This window comes from Ascidia mentula, chromosome 8 (assembly GCF_947561715.1).
Source record: "Ascidia mentula chromosome 8, kaAscMent1.1, whole genome shotgun sequence".
NCBI lineage: Eukaryota > Metazoa > Chordata > Ascidiacea > Phlebobranchia > Ascidiidae > Ascidia > Ascidia mentula.
The window spans coordinates 2,966,839-2,985,635 of NC_138573.1; the positions used below are offsets into that span (position 1 = coordinate 2,966,839).

At 36.5% G+C, this 18,797-nt stretch overlaps 4 protein-coding genes across 4 annotated transcripts; 2 read left to right on the top strand and 2 right to left on the bottom strand.

The window, feature by feature from the left end:
* The first annotated feature begins 229 nt into the window (after positions 1-229).
* LOC145911773 (transmembrane protein 144-like) lies at positions 230-3,118 on the top strand. The gene is made up of 12 exons (XM_082999211.1): positions 230-338; positions 402-467; positions 553-651; positions 821-925; positions 1,009-1,126; positions 1,278-1,358; positions 1,698-1,803; positions 1,984-2,078; positions 2,189-2,286; positions 2,362-2,456; positions 2,570-2,746; positions 2,914-3,118. Exons 1-12 carry the CDS (start codon positions 269-271, stop codon positions 2,995-2,997), a joined length of 1,194 nt encoding a protein of 397 aa, XP_082855337.1. The 5' UTR covers positions 230-268; the 3' UTR covers positions 2,998-3,118.
* A 161-nt stretch (positions 3,119-3,279) lies between these two features.
* Positions 3,280-12,842, bottom strand: LOC145911765 (uncharacterized). The gene is made up of 25 exons (XM_082999196.1): positions 12,725-12,842; positions 12,480-12,603; positions 11,410-11,540; positions 11,186-11,323; positions 10,959-11,093; positions 10,828-10,884; positions 10,481-10,542; positions 10,323-10,404; positions 10,041-10,117; positions 9,896-9,983; positions 9,678-9,805; positions 8,861-9,211; positions 8,655-8,751; positions 8,431-8,598; positions 7,999-8,157; positions 7,311-7,477; positions 7,012-7,123; positions 6,662-6,773; positions 6,420-6,601; positions 6,064-6,168; positions 5,827-5,957; positions 5,074-5,191; positions 4,739-4,868; positions 4,188-4,385; positions 3,280-3,894 (listed from the first exon to the last, which is right to left on the bottom strand). The coding sequence occupies exons 1-25, from the start codon at positions 12,740-12,742 to the stop codon at positions 3,758-3,760; spliced, it is 3,207 nt and encodes a 1,068-aa protein (XP_082855322.1). The 5' UTR covers positions 12,743-12,842; the 3' UTR covers positions 3,280-3,757.
* A 392-nt stretch (positions 12,843-13,234) lies between these two features.
* On the top strand, positions 13,235-14,493 carry LOC145910976 (mitochondrial import inner membrane translocase subunit Tim16-like). The gene is made up of 5 exons (XM_082998205.1): positions 13,235-13,350; positions 13,453-13,537; positions 13,686-13,831; positions 14,101-14,166; positions 14,225-14,493. The coding sequence occupies exons 1-5, from the start codon at positions 13,348-13,350 to the stop codon at positions 14,312-14,314; spliced, it is 390 nt and encodes a 129-aa protein (XP_082854331.1). The 5' UTR covers positions 13,235-13,347; the 3' UTR covers positions 14,315-14,493.
* A 138-nt stretch (positions 14,494-14,631) lies between these two features.
* LOC145910975 (alpha-(1,6)-fucosyltransferase-like) lies at positions 14,632-18,451 on the bottom strand. Its single transcript, XM_082998204.1, has 9 exons — positions 18,146-18,451; positions 17,769-17,836; positions 17,437-17,614; positions 17,276-17,378; positions 16,813-17,056; positions 15,943-16,189; positions 15,502-15,690; positions 15,300-15,429; positions 14,632-14,984 (listed from the first exon to the last, which is right to left on the bottom strand). Exons 1-9 carry the CDS (start codon positions 18,238-18,240, stop codon positions 14,676-14,678), a joined length of 1,563 nt encoding a protein of 520 aa, XP_082854330.1. The 5' UTR covers positions 18,241-18,451; the 3' UTR covers positions 14,632-14,675.
* Between the last annotated feature and the right edge of the window lie 346 nt (positions 18,452-18,797).

An 18,797-nucleotide genomic window follows, 5' to 3' on the forward strand; every position in this document is an offset into this window, starting at 1 on the left:
GCCTATCCAACCGGGTTTGTTCGTAGAAAGTCTGTTTTGTTTCTAAATTAAAAAAGGAGCACAAAACGTCAATAAGGCATGTTGCAGCGCAGAATAAATGCCAAAGAGCAGACACAATCTTATATATTATTTGAGCATGATTTGAGGGTTGCGGGAAGTTCAAGATTTCGTCACGCTTGAGTAAGTTCTGCAAACAAGGAATGCTGCAACACCGGCAGTCTCGTGCCATCTTAAACCAACAAGTCGGAAAGTCGCTTTGCTGGAGTAGATGTTTGGCAAAATGCGTCGTTTGTTGATTTTTTTACATTTATCTTGTCTGCTTTGGGTAACAAATGCAAGTAAGTGCAGAGTTAGCAAAACGTACGCTAATATTGTGTAAATGAGGTTTGCTTTTTTCGTAGATATTCACGTTGTTGTGACCACTTCTATCACCCCAAATGGAACTAACACAACAACTCCCCAACCAGGTATGTGAGTGTTACAATAACAAATTACTGCTGCTTGTGGTGTTAAATATCATTAAATGAGTAAGCATCAAATTTTGTTGAACAGATACATCGTGTGATTGGCGAGGCTATGTTGGCGCAGTAATTGCGATAATATTTTTTGGAAGTAACTTTGTGCCAGTAAAAAAATTCGAAACTGGTGACGGTAAGTTGTACTGCACTAGTTTATTCAACAAATACTTGGTTATTTTTCACATTCTTATGTATAAGTTACTGCCCCAGGCTTAGCTGAAATATAAAACTAGTAATTATATACTTCAATTTTATGTTAATAAAAACAACAATTTCAACCTGACATTCTGTTATTTTACCAGGTATATTTTTTCAATGGATTCTTTGTGTTGCTATTTGGATTGCTGGTCTCATTACAAACTGCATTCGGCATTTTCCTACCTTTTATCCACTTGCAATGCTCGGGGGTAAGCAGTTTTAACTAATAATAACTTTTTGGAAGATACTGTTGCATTGCAAAAAGAAAGTATATTTTATGTTTGTTTTTTAGGCTTTTTGTGGGCTACTGGAAATGTGTGCGTTGTTCCAATCATCAAAACTATTGGACTTGGTTTGGGAGTGTTAATCTGGGGTTCTTTCAACTTGTTGTCAGGTTGGGCCAGTGGAAGGTATGTATACAAGACCAAAACATTACGATTAAAGCTTACCCTATAAAAAAATTAAAGAGAAATTGCAAAAAAAATCTATTTTTAAACAGTTAACAAACACATTTGGATGTGCTTAACGAATGGACGTTGCACTGTGTATGTTATGTTTCAGATTTGGATGGTTTGGCTTGGACCCACAGAAACCAAACAACTTGGTGTACAATGACATATCGATTGTGTTTGCAATGATTGGGTGAGTAAGAAAGTCAGTTAATATGTAACAGGTCATGCAGTAAAGTGTCCATTTTGCTGCATTGTGTTAGCTTAATGCAAAACCAACACACATAAAAAGCAGGCTATGTTTGTGTTTGAAGTTCATCAAATTCATCACAAGAGAGTTTTTTTGTTGAATAATTTTCATAGCAAATATGTTTATGGTTATGTTATGTTTAAAGTAAAAAACATATTGACACCTTTTATGAAAAATGTGAACAAAAATTAAACTATGTGTTTTTATATGAAATATTTTGATGTAGTAAAAGCTGAGGATTTGCAGCTATTTGTACAAGTAATTTTTGCTATCTGCTTTAAGGGCTGCAATATTTCTGTTTGTTAAATCAGAGGTTAGTGGTGTCCAATCTTCCAAAACAACCTACTACGTACAAGCAGATGAAGAATGCAAACAGCCAATCATAGAAGTAAGGAATGTGGCATATTAACAACACGAAAAATGACTAACGCACAAACAAATATCATAGTATATGGGACAATTGGCACTGTTTATTTTTATGTATGTTGGATTGTCAGAGATTTAAAGACTTTTCCGGGAGATAGACTCTGTCAGGTGAATCATTCTAATTTTCTTTTTTTCTCTTTAGGAAAATGACGACAAAAGCAAAGAAGAAACTAAGTTAATGGAAATGCCAGAGCTGTCGTGGGAAGACAAACTTAGTCCCATTACAAAGAAAATAATGTATGCTGTTACAAATACAAAGCATTTTTTGTCGGTTCACATGGCATTTTTTTACTTAAATTATTGCTCACTTACATTGCAGTTGATTTAAAAATTTTACTTTATTTCAGAGGCTGTGTTCTTTCAATTATCTCTGGTATACTGTATGGTGTTAATTTCGTCCCAGTTATATATATCAAAAACAGATATGAGGGCTCTTCACAAACAGGTAGTTGTGACATTTTGTAAAAAGAAAGCTGTTTATATTCAGTCTTCATTATTTATGTCTTTTCAATTCATACAGACATCGACTATGTTTTTGCACACTTCTGTGGCATTTTTGCAACAAGTACATTGTACTTCGTGATTTACTGCATGATCAAAAAGAACAAACCTAATGTAAGCATGCATAACAAAATTGTGTTTGTTTTCTTGTTTTTTTTTAACATTTTGCATCTTATGGTTTCACTTTTTTGCCCACTTTTAGAAGAAGTTGTAAATTTTACATTTAGGTATTTCCGTCAGCAATTCTGCCTGGTTTGGCGTCTGGGGGAATCTGGGCCATAGCTGATATTTCCTGGTTTGTGGCAAATCAATATTTGTCAGAAGCCGTTAGTTTTCCAATCGTTACCACTGGACCTGGGGTTGTTGCTGCCCTCTGGGGTGTGTTGGTGTTTAGGGAAATAAAAGTAAGTACAAGCACTTTTATTTTTGGCAATTTCAGGACCTTAATGTAAAATATGTATGATGTTGTCATACCAATAAAAGCCAAGGAAAATAGCATTTTTTAAAACTGTAAAAAATGTTAATTTGAGAATTTTGGGCTACGTTTGGATTTGATTGTTGCACATTTTAGGGCAAGAGAAATTTCATCATTATGGGATGTGCTTTTGTTTTTACAATTGGAGGAGCTGTGTTTGCAGGACTTTCCAAAGCATGAGGAGTGTTCATTTATTTTGATTCTAGTGTGCAATGTTTCAGTGATAATTATTCATTTTACATGCAAGATGTTTTTTTTTTGTTTGTTACATTTCATTTTAAACATATGCAACTCATCAGCCAATGTACAACTATGTGGAGTCTTGCTGCCACTGTTGTTCTCCTGTGTTGCAGTCGTTTGACCCTTTATTGGCAATCAAGTTTGTAGAAATATACCTTTGCTGTGATACCTCATCAAAGACAGTGATATTGGTAAAAGTTTACGATCAGCATTTATTTAACTTTTAAAGGAAATAGGCAGTTTATTATTAAGGCAACAAATCACAGGCACTTAATACAATGATGTGTGATTAATTAAAAGCAACTAAAGCCACATTGAACTAACAACTACGACCTATTGGGCAGCACTTCACACTTTATTTCAACAAAATACTGCTAATACAAATATGTGTATCAATTTTTATGGCTGCATGTTTGGCAATGTATGACAAATATAGGCATAACAGTGTGTTTATATGAAATCATGATTGTGTAAAGTTTGGGCATGTACAATGTAAAAACTAACAAGTGCACCACTGAAAATTGCTACTGCTGTGTAAGAGAATGACTGAAATTAGTAGAAAATGTTGCTGAATACTTCCAAAAGTGCAAAAACTAAAAACTACACATAATACTTTAAAATCGGCACAGATCATTTGCGAAGCATTATTAATACAATGGTCAATCCGTCGTTGTATTGGCTTGACAAGGGTAATGCACAGTCACTTCGTTTTCTTTGTTGCCTGACCCAACTCAACAGTTCTCACGCGCTGTGCAAATTGCAATGAACAAATGGTTTCACTCACATTTTTGTCCACCGGTGAAACCTGCACTACCATCAATGTCTTGCTTTCTTTACCTAAAATAATTGTGTCAAGTACCGTTATTATGTTGAGTACAGGTTGAAAAATTGGTGGTAGTTTAAGCATATGCAGTTAGTCTTGACAAGGCAGCCAATTTTATCGTGTTCAGACCCTCAGTTTATCCCTAAATCACATTTCCGCAATAAGATTCAATATTATTTTTCTTTCAATTTGCACAATTCAAAACATGGAAACACTGTTCTTAAACGTGTGCCTAATTCGACGATAACTGTAAAATTATATGTGCCCATGCCATTTTACTGCTGGATAACCAACACCCTTCACTTACTCAACGAATCTTGCAACAGGTAGGTAAGTTTGGAGTTGCGGAAAGGCACGTGCGATTGCTTGTTACGTAATGCATGGATGACGTCACCGAGTGACGAAAGACTTTTGTTAATGTTCTGGGCCTCCTTGAGTCGATCACCAGAAGCGCCACTTTTCGATACTCGTTCAGAACCCGCCAAATCTATCAGGTTCAACTTTCCTGCGCACAAGAGAGGTCAAAGGTTACTCGAGGTCAATCGTAAAATGTGCCACCTGGGGGTTTAGAGCAAAATGCAACGCGCTTAGCACTGCAAGTTTAATAAATATGCAATTTGGTCACTGCGACAACAAACAGTTTTTAAGATATGCTGGGTAGAAACTCCTGAAGGAAATCAGTAGCTGTCCCAATAAATCACAATAGTTAATATACGGTTTGTGGGAAATTAAATATTTTAAGCCGCTCGTTTCCAGAAATTGACCGCGTTGCGAGGCGAAGTTAACAATAAGTTGAAATTTACTGTAGTCTATGAGGTACAACAGCTAAACACCGAAACATATTTGGTCAGGTCTTACCGAAGGACTCGTTTCCAGTTGTTTTGTTCATTCCACTCACTGTTATGACAAGAACGGCGTGGGATCTCGAGCTGTGTTCGTTCATGTTGGTGGAGGCAGTAGCGCGATTCGCCTTGCCCGTCTGGAAAACCTGTTGGCAGAGTTTCCACGCTTAACAATTTTGTGACATTCAAGTTTTAAATATGTTTTTTTGCTGTTGTGGCGAATAGGGACGAATGTAAATTTTAATTTTTTGGCATTCTTTTAATTATTTAACAAAAACGTAACACGCCACGTTTCTTTTATTTCACTTTATCATAATTTGGTCCATAATCTTCATAATTAACGCGACTCACTTTGTTAACTTCGTTGATATTGTGAACTTCCCGACTGGTCAAGCCCTGAACGAACAAACTTCCATCCACGTTCATCTTAATGTCGAGCTTTTGTTGTGAGGAAGATGACAGCAAATCCCTGAAGCAAGTTCATGTCTTTTATAAGTGACATGTACATTTTAACTACTATCGTAACTTGCAAACACCATAAAACAACCATCATAACTTGCAAACACCATAAAACAACCATCATAACTTGCTAACACCATAAAACAACCATCATAACTTGCAAACACCATAAAACAACCATCATAACTTGCTAACACCATGAAACAACCATCATAACTTGTAAACACCATAAAACAACCATCATAACTTGCTAACACCATAAAACAACCATCACAACTTGCAAACACCATAAAACAACCATCATAACTTGCAAACACCATAAAACAACCATCATAACTTGCAAACACCATAAAACAACCATCATAACCTGCAAACACCATAAAACAACCATCACAACTTGCAAACACCATAAAACAACCATCATAACTTGCAAACACCATAAAACAACCATCATAACATGCAAACACCATAAAACAACCATCATAACTTGCAAACACCATAAAATTACCCTTTTTTCATCTATATGAAATGGAAATCTACATCGGGTAAATGTTTACACTTTGGTTGATAAAATGCCTAGTTTTTAACTCAATTCGGTTCAGTCTTATAATGTTTTCAACCATAGTCCAGTATAATTAATCGTACCTGAGAACTTCGTTGTAAATTTCCACAAGCGAAACAGACACAGTGTAAGTCCAGTCATCGGAACGTTCTTCAATCGTGGCAAAAAGATCGGACAAAGCTCGTTGGTTGATTCCAGGACTTGCCGGGATGCCCTAAGATGGGAAAACCCCCAAAATGAAAGGAATGTTTTAAAAAACGCTAATGTTCTAAAATATACAATTACACATTCTGTTGTTTACAGTTACCAAGGCAACGCACCTCCATGGTGAAGGTCTTCCCGGAACCGGTTTGGCCGTACGCGAATATACACACGTGATATCCGTCCATACAGGAAATCACTAGAGCTTGAACCTCCTTGTAAACCTGTCGCATTATTTTTCATTAAACATCTTACTCAAAAAAAGCAATTTTTTCAAGGTCCATAGCAATTTTTTCAAGGTCAATATTATGTTGCTACCATGTATATTTAATTAATCTGTTCTTCTGGCACAATTAAATGTATACCGGTAGTGCCGACGTTAAAATTACGTTATTTTACAAATAAACGCTATTATTAAAATAAAAAGAATTCTCTACGCAAAAAATCGAAAATCCTTCGAAATTTTTTTCAAGACCTCTTCCTGTGAGGAATCGTGGTTGAAAACCCGGTCGAGTTCGAAACTTTGCTGGCGCCCTCTCTGCGGGTTGTTCACCGTCACGATTGCGTCATCGTTTACGTCATAGGTCAACATCATTTTCGCCGCCGGGCCGTCTTCGCCGATCTTTGGACGCGCCCGAACGAAGACGCGGATATTTCCTGGTGGCAAAACATTGTGAAGATAGTTGGTTTTGTATTGAGGTTAGATGGGTTTTCTACCTCTCAGTTCCACCAGTTCGTTGTGGTATTTCTTCCTCAATTTCATCTCTTTACGGTATTTTCGCACCAGGTCTTTGCTGTTTTCATTGATCTCCGTCACAGCTTCGGATATCTGTAAACAGTAATGTTGTTTTTGAGAAATTAGACCGCCATTGTTTTTCCCACCAACAACATTACCCAGTTAATATTGTTTAAAAAAGGATTTAAAAATTAAAAACGATGATCAAACACAATATTTTGTAGGCAATGTTGCAGTTTTAATATTAATAAAGTTAAGTATATTAACATCTAAGAGTATATGCATATAATAGCCTATTACATAAATCTTTCCATATTCTGCATAATCATACTTGTTTGCCAGCAAGTTTAACAGCTTGTTTGATCAGTTCAGGGAATTTGAGAGCTTCTCTTTTCAAGAGCGAGTTTTCATGGGACATCTGCTTCAACGCACTCGTAACCATTCTAGAATACGAGAAACAATCTTAAACAAAGGTATTGATCAAGGTTGTGGCATAATTGTTTCTTTTAAATCAATGCTGTGTCAAATTATATGAATTATGTCATGTTGTAAAGGGCGTGGAATCAGAAAACCTTTTACAGGTTATTGCGATAGGAAAACAAGGCAGTAATAAGGTAAAATGGATTTTACCTCACTGATTTTTCAAGTGTGGTAGTTTTGTCCCTTAGTTCCTGGCTGGTGATGGCAGTTGCAGCTTTGAACTTGAGAACTTCATGCTTGTGAGATTCCCTGGTTGCTTCCATGGATTTTTCATGGGCTGTGAGTGACCCTGCTAACTCTACTTCCAACTGTGAAATCTACAAAGCAAAATTGTTTAGGTGATAAATACTGCCTTTCACTACTTTATGAATGTCACACAGGAAGTTTGACGGTGTTTTGCATGACCTTGACAAATGGGTTTTTAAAAAAAGTTTACGAATCTAAACACTTATTTTTACAGGCATGAGACAATGGTAAATTAACTCCAATCTAAAGCCAAATCAATTCAACTTGGTACAGATGGTAGCATATTTAAACATGTTTTATGCATATGTAGATTAGTGTTTAGATTGTCAACTTAATTGTTGATATTTGACTGTTAAAAACCCAATGCTTCTTTATCAAAACTCATTTTCATGCGAAATGTTTTGGAACAGAAAGCTTATTCTTTACAACACAACCAAAATTTTCCCCATTTAAAGTATATAATATATGTTAATAAAGAGTCACACAAAAGTCTATATTTTAACTGGCATCCCCACAAATGTCCTGAGGGGTCGAAAATTATATTATATCCTTGTGTAATGGTTTTAAGTGTAGGCTATTACAGGTTGCACACCTTTGATTGCAGATTCTCATTCTTAGTTTTGAGTTCAACAAGTTTTCTGGTTTCAGCTTGCAATGCATGTTGTGCAGAGTTTAATTGAACTCTCAATTCACCACTTTCCTTTTCCTTTTCAGCCAAAGCACTTGTTGATTTGCCGCTAAGAAGAGCCAACTAAAAACAGAAACATTCGTTGGAAGTTTCAACATCACAAATACAAATTGTCTGAGCGGTCGTGAAACCTGCAAAAACACCAACTGGAAATTATACCAGCAACAAGTATAGTTTCAGTGTTAATGCGTCTTGCATTGTTTCTGTTCTTTTTATACAAGATGAAAGCAGTTTTGATGAAAAAAATGCGTTTAACTTCAGGCAATATTGTTTGCATTTTAAATGTAGTCACATGTGTATGTTTCCTATTGCTGCGGAAATGTGATAAAAAAGTACCTGTCTTTCGTAATTTTCCTTTTCCACTTTGATTCTGTCAAGTTGGTCATTCAAATTTGCGGCTAGTGTTTCTTCCTTGGCAAGTTTCGATTTAGTTTCCTCCAACCTTTCATTAGTTGTCTCAAGTTGTTGCGAGAACCTACCCACTGACTCTGTCAATTTTTCACACTAAAAACAAACAGAATCAGATTCATTATCACTATATATTGCACTTTTTTCATTACCTGAGATTCCTTTTCTGAGGTTTTGGAATTTAGGGTGGAGATTTGGTCTTTGAGCATCTTGGATTTCTCATTTGACTTGCTCAGCTTGTCATCGAGTCTAAAAATGATGTTTATTTGGAACAAAAATATCAATAAATGAAGGACTACTTTTGTATGTTACAGTACAGTGTATATACTCTATGTGTTTTAAAAGTTACATAACAAACCGCTTAATGTCATCCATCGATTTTTTCTCCTGCTTCTTCAAACTTTGTTCTGCTTCCAAAAGATCCTTTTTAAAGCCTTCCTCATTTTTCTTCATTGTCAATTTTAAGTCTTCGAAATTTTCATGAGCCTCAACCCTTTGCTGATGAAGTGAAGTCCTTGATTCCTCGAGATCTTGTTCGATCTCTTCAATTTTCCTCTGTGATGTTGTTTTTTGCTTCTCAAGATTATTTTCAAGCTTTCTGACATTCTCAAGAAGCTCGTCATTTCTGTTTGTCAGTTTTTTGCACTCATTCTCGTAATCCTGTAATCTCTCGACTTGCCCAGTAAGAGAAACTGTTTCTCGATTCAATCTGAAAAAAGGATTGTTTCAACATTTGAGTTGTTGAAACCAGTATATACCACAAACTTAGGAACACAACTCATGGATTTGCTCATAATTCTGAGAATAAAAAGACTGGCCCAGACTGTAGTTTACTTTGTCATTTTTGAAAAACGTTTCGGCAAAAACTTATGCGATCATCAGTTTGGATGACGCGGTTGGTGTAGCTCCATCATTATATGGAGCTGACCTGACACAGATAAGGCTCATGCCTTTTTCAAACATGACGATGTTAACAACAGTATGGGCCAGTCTTTTTATTCTCAGTATATATCAACTATTTAACTTTAGTGTCTTGTGCAACTGTTTGAAAAAATTTAGTCTTGGCAGTCTGCCAATGGCAGACAAACAACATGACTTAATTTAGGTCAAACATATGTAAAAGTTGGTTTCATACATATATATAATATAGTGAACTACATGTTATCGTTACACACATTTCTATCTGTTGCGACAAATTCTGATTCTCCACAGTCAGTTTTGCGGACATCTGATTGTTCGAGAGCTCCTGATTGGAGAGTTTTGACAACATTTGTTCCTCTGTTTTTTCTTTTGCCATTTTCAACTGTAACAAAATGCATGATCGCTATTTCACACAAAATGTCCAACGACTTCTATCAGAGATGTAACATGACAAAAAAAGCTCCAATCCTACCCTTTTTTTTTCTTGGGCAAGCAGCTTCAATTCTTCCTTTTGTTTTTTTAACATGTATGACAGTTCTTTTTCCTTGGCATTATAAGTTCTATGCCAAACACGCCTTGGTAAATATGGGGATAATGTGGGATAAACACAAACTCACTGTTTGCAGCTTCGAAGTTCTTCTTGCAAGTCAAGAATTTTCTGCTGAAGTTTTTGATCTGAGCTCTTGTATCTTTCCTGCACAGTAATTAAACGTTAAAACAAATTTCATTTTTAGAGAAAGAAATTTGTCATGAAATAACAAGACAATAGAAAAGTCAAATAACAAGGAACTGAGCATGCACAAACTGAATGATAAAAGACATTTATTGTGGACGAGCACTTCAATATGACAATTTGCTTTGTTTTTGCGAAATCTTTGCAAAACGAATGAATAGCTTACATAATCATATTTGATCCTCGTCAGTTCCAGCTCTTTGTCTTTTAAAGACCTTTCCGAGTTCTGTGTTTCCTCCAAATGTTTTCTGTAAAAATCAAAATATTTTTTTCCGGTTTCCAAATTTATACTGCATGACTCTGCACAAGTTAATGATGTACAACCTTTCCTTTTGGTCCATAACTTCTTTAAGAGAGTTGTATTCATCGAGAAGAGATTGCATTTCCTGCAAATAAAAAAAAATGGAAAAACAATACTTTTTAACATCAACTAAAATACTATCTCAATCTAACAGCAAATACAGCTTTATTCGCATGGGCTTTTGTTCAAGCTAAAAGTTTATCAAACCAGCTGCACTGATGAGACCTTTTAGGTTGAAACAGTGGCCACCTGTCTGTAGCTTACACATTAGTTATCTGTCTCTACCAATATTATCTAAATATAATTGAGAAACATTGTGGATTCTTCGTTATTACTGCCTATGATTCAAATTTAAATACAGTGGTCTTACCACAGAATTGGTGGAAGTTTGGTTTGGGCTTCTATTTTCCTGCATCTGGTCTTCCATCTGGTGTCAAGAAATTTAATTGTTAAATTTGGTTTGTGGTAGCAATGAAAAGGTATTTGGGCTGTAGCACTTACATCATTCAGCTTATCCTCATAATTCTCTTGCATTTTAATCAACTTGTTTTGTAACTCTGCCTTTTCATCGTGCAGTCGTTCGATGCTGGAGACAAATTTCAGACTGCTAGTGTCTCCTCCTTCCTCTATTAAATCCTACATGAAAATACAGAAGAACACAAGAATATTTACCTCGGATGATATATTTTATGACTAAAACATTTTCAAAATTATCACAAATAAGCTACCTGCAAATCCAATATTAGGTTGTGTTTGTCTCTCAGTGCATCCTTATGTGCTTTTTGCATTATTTTGGTCCTCGTTCTTTTTGATGTTTCTTCCCTTTTCAACTTTGTTTTGCATTGTTGCAGTTCTCTTTGTAGCTCCTTCACAAAAAGATTTTTATAATTTTTTTCTTAAAAAAACAAAGTATATACTGGAAAAAGAATTGTTGCTAATTTTAAACAATTACCAGTTTTTTTAGTTTGAGATCATCTCTTTGCTGGGAACATGAAGTTAACTCTTTTTGTAAAATCCTAAATTCAATTTCACTAGGCTGGGTAGGGTCTGATTCTGAATCTGTGTCACTCGGAGTTGAAATATCTGAAAAGGAAAATGTAGACTGCATCAAAAACCATTCTATTACTACGAAAAAACAAAATTAGGAATTTTACACAAACAAAAAATTACTAAGCTATTCAGTTCTGTTTCTTGCAGAATTGACTAAGATTTAAAAAATGGGCAGCTTTTGTCACTTAGTTTTAACTTTACATTTCGCACCAGCGGTTAGTACTGTTTGACCAATTTCATTGTTTTATCATTTTAGCATTTAACTATGTCTTTTCTGTTTATTTTGTTTGTACAGAACTGATAATACTGTATTCTAAAAATAGAAGCATTTGACACAAAGTTATTATAGTAATATTTGAAATTGACATTGAAGTTTCACTTATGTCATGCCAAAGAAGTGTTGCTGGTCAGGTTTTAATTTCTTAAAGTTAAAACATTTTCATTATGGCACATGTAATACCATACATCATAGGCGTCAGGTGTTAGAAACACGCAAAAAACATTTCGTCAGTCATATCGCCCTAAACGTAGGGAAACGACGCAAATTCTGTTTTGTGTAACTTTGTTTTTACACCGAACCATGTTGTTGTAGCACTAAAACACTTTAATTATGGACCCCCTTAATGAAAGCGGCACATTTTTGTTTCACTCAGTCTATTGCAGATTAAGTAATTATGAAATAACAAAGATCTCTATTACACAACAATGCCTATTCTTACAATTATGCTACAACAATTGCTGCGCTGCGTAACAATCCACGAGACACTTGAGTTTGTCAAGATTGTGACGGAGATAATACAGGTGGTTTGAAACTTGCTTAGTGGATAGTATAATGTATGTGCTTTTTTGGCAACAATTTTTAATTCAAACGAAATCCTGGGGTGACAATACACACGTTGTCACCCCTGTTTGTTTGTGAGGGGTGACATGTCACCCCAGTCACCCGTAAATCGACGCCTATGCCATACATACCAGCCAATGTGTCATCATCATCCAGACCAAGGTCTCTCATAAAAATTTCACTCTTTAATGGTGATGGTTTTGGTCGTTGTGGTGAAAATTGGCTTCCATCTCTCAATGGCCTTGGAGTTTTAAACTAAACGTATATAGGGTAGATGAAGTAAAATATTTAAACAAAAAAATCGGGTCACATTTCAACTTCGCCTGCTTCACGACAAAAAGTGTACAAAGTTTTGAAAGTTTAAACAGAAACTTACCACAGGATAAGACGACATTATGGGCTACTGACATCTACAAAATTAGGAAAAGACACCTGCCAAAAGAATTAAATTCACATTATTTTACGTTTTGAGGGAACGTTTGTTTTCATTGACTACATTTTAAAACTAAAACGTCTCCAAACGCGGGACAAAGTGAATATTTGTACTGATAAATAATATGTTTAATTTTCAAGTTTTTTCCAGGCAAAATATTTCAAAAAATAAAGTATGTTTTATTGATGTAAGCAACTCTTGCTTTCCTAGGCAATTTAAATTCAAATGTTAAATTGTGAGATCAGACAAATATTTTTCGTTCAAATGTTTTTGCATTTATTGAACTTTTGAGTTTTTTGAGAAAATATTTTTTTGAGAAAATATTTTATTTTGCAATTATTTTGCATTATTGAAACAAATAATGTCAAGGTTTTGTCCAAAATTTATTCACATATTGAAACAAAATGTTAAATAAAAAAAAACATGGCAAAAAAACACGTTTTATCCGATGAACGTGTGTTGACTTTCGGATAAGCGCACGGTTGTTGCCTAGAATTGCATAAGCTGTGTCACAAAAGTTTGATGGGTTTACCCCGTTTTTGGAATAGGAAGCTTATTACATCCAAATGGTTAGTAATTTTCCTCGTTTTGTTCTGTCAATAAATTTTGTGTATATTTATCTTTAACTCGATAGCCAGTTGTTTTCAAACCACCTTACACGTGTTTTTTAGGCCAACAATCTGATCAAAGTTATTCTAGCGGGTGCACAAGTTGTTGGTCGTGCATTTACAAGAGCTGTACGCAAGGAATTTGCAGGTATTTGTCAAACCTAGATGACAAAACATACGACTTTCTGTGCTATATGTGGTTGTGTGATGTGTCTTGGTGATAAAGTTTTTGTTTGCTTTGCTTAGCACTGCTCTTATGTTGTTAGTTTTAACCGAAACATTTTTTAACATTAAAGCAAGCCAGCATGCAGCAGAGAAAGCTGGGGGTGGTGAAAAAGGAGCAAAATCTGCCGCTTCCTCTAGTTTATTTGGAATGACTTTAGATGAAGCCAAACAAATTTTGAATGTATCCAACCCTACTGATGTGGAGCAAGTTGTGAAGGTAACTACTACCTAAAACAATAACCTTTGCATGAAATATAAAAGCCAAAGCTAACATGCTAACATGCTAATCATTACCAGCAAACATTTTGAACACTGCTGTGCTCATCATCAGTGCTGTGAACTAACTGAATGAGTTGGCAACATTATTGAAAACCCACTTTAAATTATAGTGTAGTGTTGGAATGCCATAATGAATTGTGTATTGTATGTGAAAGCTAAAAGTTCATACATTGAAGCTTCTGGTGTTCAGAATTTCCCTTTTTGCAGAATTATGAACACCTAATGAAAGTCAATGAAAAAGCACAAGGAGGATCATTTTATATCCAGTCAAAGGTAATAAGTCACAGATAACACATATAAGTGCAATGATGCTAATCGGTTTGTGTTGCAGGTATACCGTGCAAAAGAAAGAATAGACGTTGAAACGGGAATAAATAAACAAAGCAATATGGAAAGTAAAGAAACAAAACCAGAAACGTGACAGAAAATCATTTTAGCATTTTTTTTCCGCAATGAAATACGCTCCGAGAGTCAGGAGATACACAGTGACCTACAAGTGCCTTGGTTCTTGTACGCACAAAATATATTTATGGTTCTCCGCAAAGTCTTGCAACGCTGTGGTTTGTTTTTCATTTCTTTTAATACAAACCTCATCTGAAATTCTGTGGTCATCAAAATTCGCCTTCTCATATGTGGGCAACTTGTTTTTTAGATTAGTGTCCAGATCAAAAATGACACAGTGTATAGTAATACAAAAGTTGTCAGAATGCAGTATACAAGCGAAATGCTTTGGCATATTTAAACAATTAGGTTCAACCAAATGTGGCAAAATGTCCTAGGTTTTACACCTGAATCCTGTTTTTTTGTTTTTTTACCACATTTAACACTGCACTAGCCTTGTAAGAAGGAAAAAGCCCCGTTTCGCCAGTTCTCATGTTTTGTCCAAGCGAATATCCGTCCCAGTGGTTGCCCTTCACGCCTATGACGTCACCAACTTTTATATTGAGCTCTTTAGCGCCATCTTTACGGTGGTTGCGCTCTGCTCTGACATAGCGAGCTGCAGAAAACTGGTAAATATCGTCTAGAGAGTGAATCCTCCGATGAGCACCCGCTTTAACGGTCACCATAAGTTCATACACAACTCTGCAAACCTGCAGAGGTGGTCGTATATTTACAACTTGGTGGAAACTTCGAAACGTCACGGGTAAAGTTAGTATGGTTTAGCATGGGGAGTACGAATTAAACAATCCAATTAAGCAGAAGTTTTGTTTATTTTGAATCGCATGCTGTCTCTATGGCCTACGGAGATTCATTAACAGATTATAAATAATCCTGAGTCGTCTGTTTAACGTTTTTCAGTATATTTATACATTTCGCCTGTATTTGCAGGCATCATCTGTATCGCTTATTTTTGAACAAACAATTCTTTAAGCACTGATCCTGAAAAAACGAAAAACGTCACTTACGTTTGACGAGAAAGTGCACACGACGTAATCACACTTGGATAATGCAAAAATATCGGTCAAAATTGCAATTAAGCCATCCTTGTTTCTTAAGTTGTTTCTTGAACCTTCTATAACATCGTAACCAGGATATCTGACAATAAAAAAACGAAAGTTTCAGCCCAAAACATTAATAAATCAACTCGTTATAACACATTTTTTTTACTTGCTCTTGGCTTCAGCAAACACTTGTATTTCGTCGCTGGCAATATAGACCTTTTTGGTAATTTCCACGTCATTGCCTGACGTCATCATGCCCCGCACGTCATACCAAGCATCCGCGTGTTCCATGTATTCTTCCAGATTGTGCATTGATGCTTCGCTGTAGATTTTGTCTGTTCTTCGAATGTGGAGGCTAATAATTGTAAATGCTCATGTAATTGCACGCATTTGAAAACGCTTGTTAACAAGGAAGCACAAAAACGTTAATTTATGTTCGATGAAACAATTATTATGACCCTGGCAAATATTTTGAAAACAGAACTTTTACAACATGCGCTGGTTTTTGTAAAAAAATGTAATTATCGCAAATCGGTCAAATTTGAAATCACCTCATTTATGCTCATTGCTGAATTTCGAGAGTATATTCGTTATTCATTATTCTCACCCGACAACCGGTTTTGAAAAATCCACTCGTGCCAGCGACGTCTCAACACGCATTTTCACGTCCTCGCGCATGCGCAGTGCATATCGCACAAAACATCCTGTCCACCAAACGTCCGCCTCATCAAATACTTCCTCGGCTTCCTCCGCGAGATCCTCCGGAATGCTTGGAGGAGCGAAGGGTCCGGGAACGTAATATGCGGCATCATGATCGAAACTCACTACCCGACTTTTGCTCGTTAACGCAGACTCTGTACGAAATATGAGGGTTATGCAGGGTCAAACGTGAGGGTTATGCAGAGTCAACATGAGGGTTATGCAGGGTCAAACATGAGGGTTATGCAGGGTCAAACATAAGGGTTATGTAGGGTCAAATTTGTGCGTTAAGGAAATTTCACAATTACTACGCGCCCACACTCTTTTTGTGCTGTAACAAAAATTTCTTTGTAGGATTCTATGGGATTTTACACCATCGTAGAATCCTAGAGGAAAAAAGGAATATAAACATATTGGATCGGTGAACCAAGCTACCTTGACAGGCTGTCCATCGATAACTGTATTGAGAGTTTCTGTGCAAAGTTGAAAAAAAACAATCAAGCGAACAGCTGTATGGATGTTTAAATATCAGGAAAATATATTTCTCCTAAAGAGCCAACAACAGTTTCTGTGAATTGTAGAATCCTTTAAGTGATTTATAGCGTAATGTATTTTTTTTTTACGCACACCGGGATTTGAACCTAGGATGTCCTGGGCACGAACCCCGATCAGTTTTTTTGCTTGGTATATGGGTCGGGCGTATAGCGTAATGTATTTCGTCGCAGTTGAGTCGGTATGATAAAGTGGGACCTCTTGTGTATGTGCTACGTATTTTTACCTGACCACCTCTCGGCGTCGTCACCAAAGTTCACGTCGCCATTGCACTTGTGACTCAGAGGCAGGAAAACGTCATCATATTGGGACATGTAGCTAGATATGTCTTTCGACCCACTGTTGCCAATTCGCGCCACGCGTCCAGTTCCGTGGGCTGTAACTAAACATTCAACCACGTGATGAAGCACTGACCCCACTCCACTAGGTGGCAGTATACAATGGAGGTACCGATCACATGACGTAGGGTTCTAAAAATAGAGCGGTTCCGAAATATAGGCTTCTGTGAAGCAGTACAGGTGCCAGTTGAAAAAAGAGTATAATTATTTCGACTATAAAGGTTACTAAAAAAAATGTGTATGACAACTATACGAAGATATAGCCTACAGTCTCATACCTATATAAGAGTCAGTTAAGATGTTTTATGACACGGGTGTTACAACCGTAAAAATACTGATGTTAACCCGTACCTGTGAAGTTTCAATCCGTTTTAATGCCTTTTCCGTCAGGGTATTGGTTAAATGTTGTTTTGAAATGTTGACCCAAGTGGATTCAATATCCGCTACAGCTGACCTAAACAGAGCAAAAATGTAGAAAAAATTGATTAGATACTGGCTTCCGATCAGTCTACCTTTGCTGTTCATGAAATCTATCAATGAACTTGTCCAGCTGTGCTTCTGAGTACGAGCGTTGAAGTTTCCTCAGTTCCGCGTCGACGAACCAACCGATTTCATCAATATCACGACGAAACTTCCTTAAAAACTCCCCAAACCTCGCGTCATGCGGTGGTGAACGAACCGGGTCTCCAACTAGAAAAAGGCCTTTCAGTATCCGATGATATTGACTTCAACGCAACACTGGTATCGGTTAAACTCACGCCACACACAAAAACCTTAATCTTAGCCATAAGAATAAGGTTAAATTATGTTAATAAGGTTAAATTAAGCTTTTTCGCCAATTTACGTTGATTGTCGTCCCCTTCACTCCGACCATCCGCTATGTTTGTGGCTTTCACTGTATTTTTCTTACATCTGCAGTACAAAACACAGGCAATGGCCATAAAATGTGTTGTCGCAAATTTTAAACATCACCAGGATAATAATCGCAAAACCGGCCTCTTTTATGTCAATGTTTTGCATTTACATCAAGCAATTCATTCGAATACAGAGGTATTTTGCAATGACACTTAGGGCAATGATGGATGTTTTAGCATCATGTTCTCTCCATAGCAGCATGCCACAGCAACCGCGGGAATACAATGCTCCATATATAGGCCTAGGCATACATAAATTCCAAGAATGTATATCAACAACAAACACGCAGAAATGACTTCCACCCACCTCTGACCATCCATTCTCATCGTAAGAAGTAAAAACAAACACATATTGGACACAAGAAGTCCAATTAAAATCAGTTGCATCCTTAAACGAGCCATTTTCTCACAGTATTATATACAGTTCACGAAAGCTAAGTCTGAGTTCCGAGTTCCGAGTTCATTGAATTAGCTGCGGTTTCGGTACACCCTCAGTTACTGAATTTGCATCGAGCTGCTTTAAAGTTAACCTGGCCCCGTAACACTCGATCATAGTTAGTATAGGTCGTTAACTTTCTTGTCAAAATAGCCCTCCTGAGATCATCCTGTTGTGGTTGACAGTAAACCGGATCGGTCGGTGTGTACAGGAAGTTGTGCTAATGTAACTCAGCTATGCTTAGCTTGAAACACCAAACAACACAAACATAAAGGCGAATATATTAAGTTTTGTATATATAACTGCTAAACGATATCGAACTGCTGACAAACCTTACAGGAAGGTATATTGCTAATTTACTTACATGAAGGTATTGCAATTTCATGTCAACAACCGTTGCATTGCCTGGTCTATTGGCTTGCGCGGCAAATAGTGGCTTTACTACGGATATTACGTAATGGGTGTCCATCAGGCGCTTTGCATGCGCCTTTCAAGGCAGGTAATTTGCGCCGGTTTTCTGCTT

Excerpts from the sequence above, each read along its gene's own strand:
- LOC145911773 (XM_082999211.1), top strand. The coding sequence starts at position 269 with ATGTTTGGCAAAATGCGTCGTTTGTTGATTTTTTTACATTTATCTTGT. Across the intron at positions 1,359-1,697 it reads ATTGTGTTTGCAATGATTGG|GGCTGCAATATTTCTGTTTG; the intron begins GTGAGTAAGAAA and ends ATCTGCTTTAAG. Across the intron at positions 2,457-2,569 it reads TCAAAAAGAACAAACCTAAT|GTATTTCCGTCAGCAATTCT; the intron begins GTAAGCATGCAT and ends TTTTACATTTAG.
- LOC145911765 (XM_082999196.1), bottom strand. Across the intron at positions 11,324-11,409 it reads ATCTCAAACTAAAAAAACTG|GAGCTACAAAGAGAACTGCA; the intron begins GTAATTGTTTAA and ends CTTTTTGTGAAG. Across the intron at positions 8,599-8,654 it reads CCTCAGAAAAGGAATCTCAG|TGTGAAAAATTGACAGAGTC; the intron begins GTAATGAAAAAA and ends GTTTGTTTTTAG.
- LOC145910976 (XM_082998205.1), top strand. Across the intron at positions 13,538-13,685 it reads TGTACGCAAGGAATTTGCAG|CAAGCCAGCATGCAGCAGAG; the intron begins GTATTTGTCAAA and ends TTAACATTAAAG. Across the intron at positions 13,832-14,100 it reads ATGTGGAGCAAGTTGTGAAG|AATTATGAACACCTAATGAA; the intron begins GTAACTACTACC and ends CCCTTTTTGCAG.
- LOC145910975 (XM_082998204.1), bottom strand. The coding sequence starts at position 18,240 with ATGGCTCGTTTAAGGATGCAACTGATTTTAATTGGACTTCTTGTGTCC. Across the intron at positions 17,837-18,145 it reads ATGAGAATGGATGGTCAGAG|ATGTAAGAAAAATACAGTGA; the intron begins GTGGGTGGAAGT and ends TTTGTACTGCAG. Across the intron at positions 14,985-15,299 it reads TGTGCACTTTCTCGTCAAAC|GTTTGCAGAGTTGTGTATGA; the intron begins GTAAGTGACGTT and ends CCACCTCTGCAG.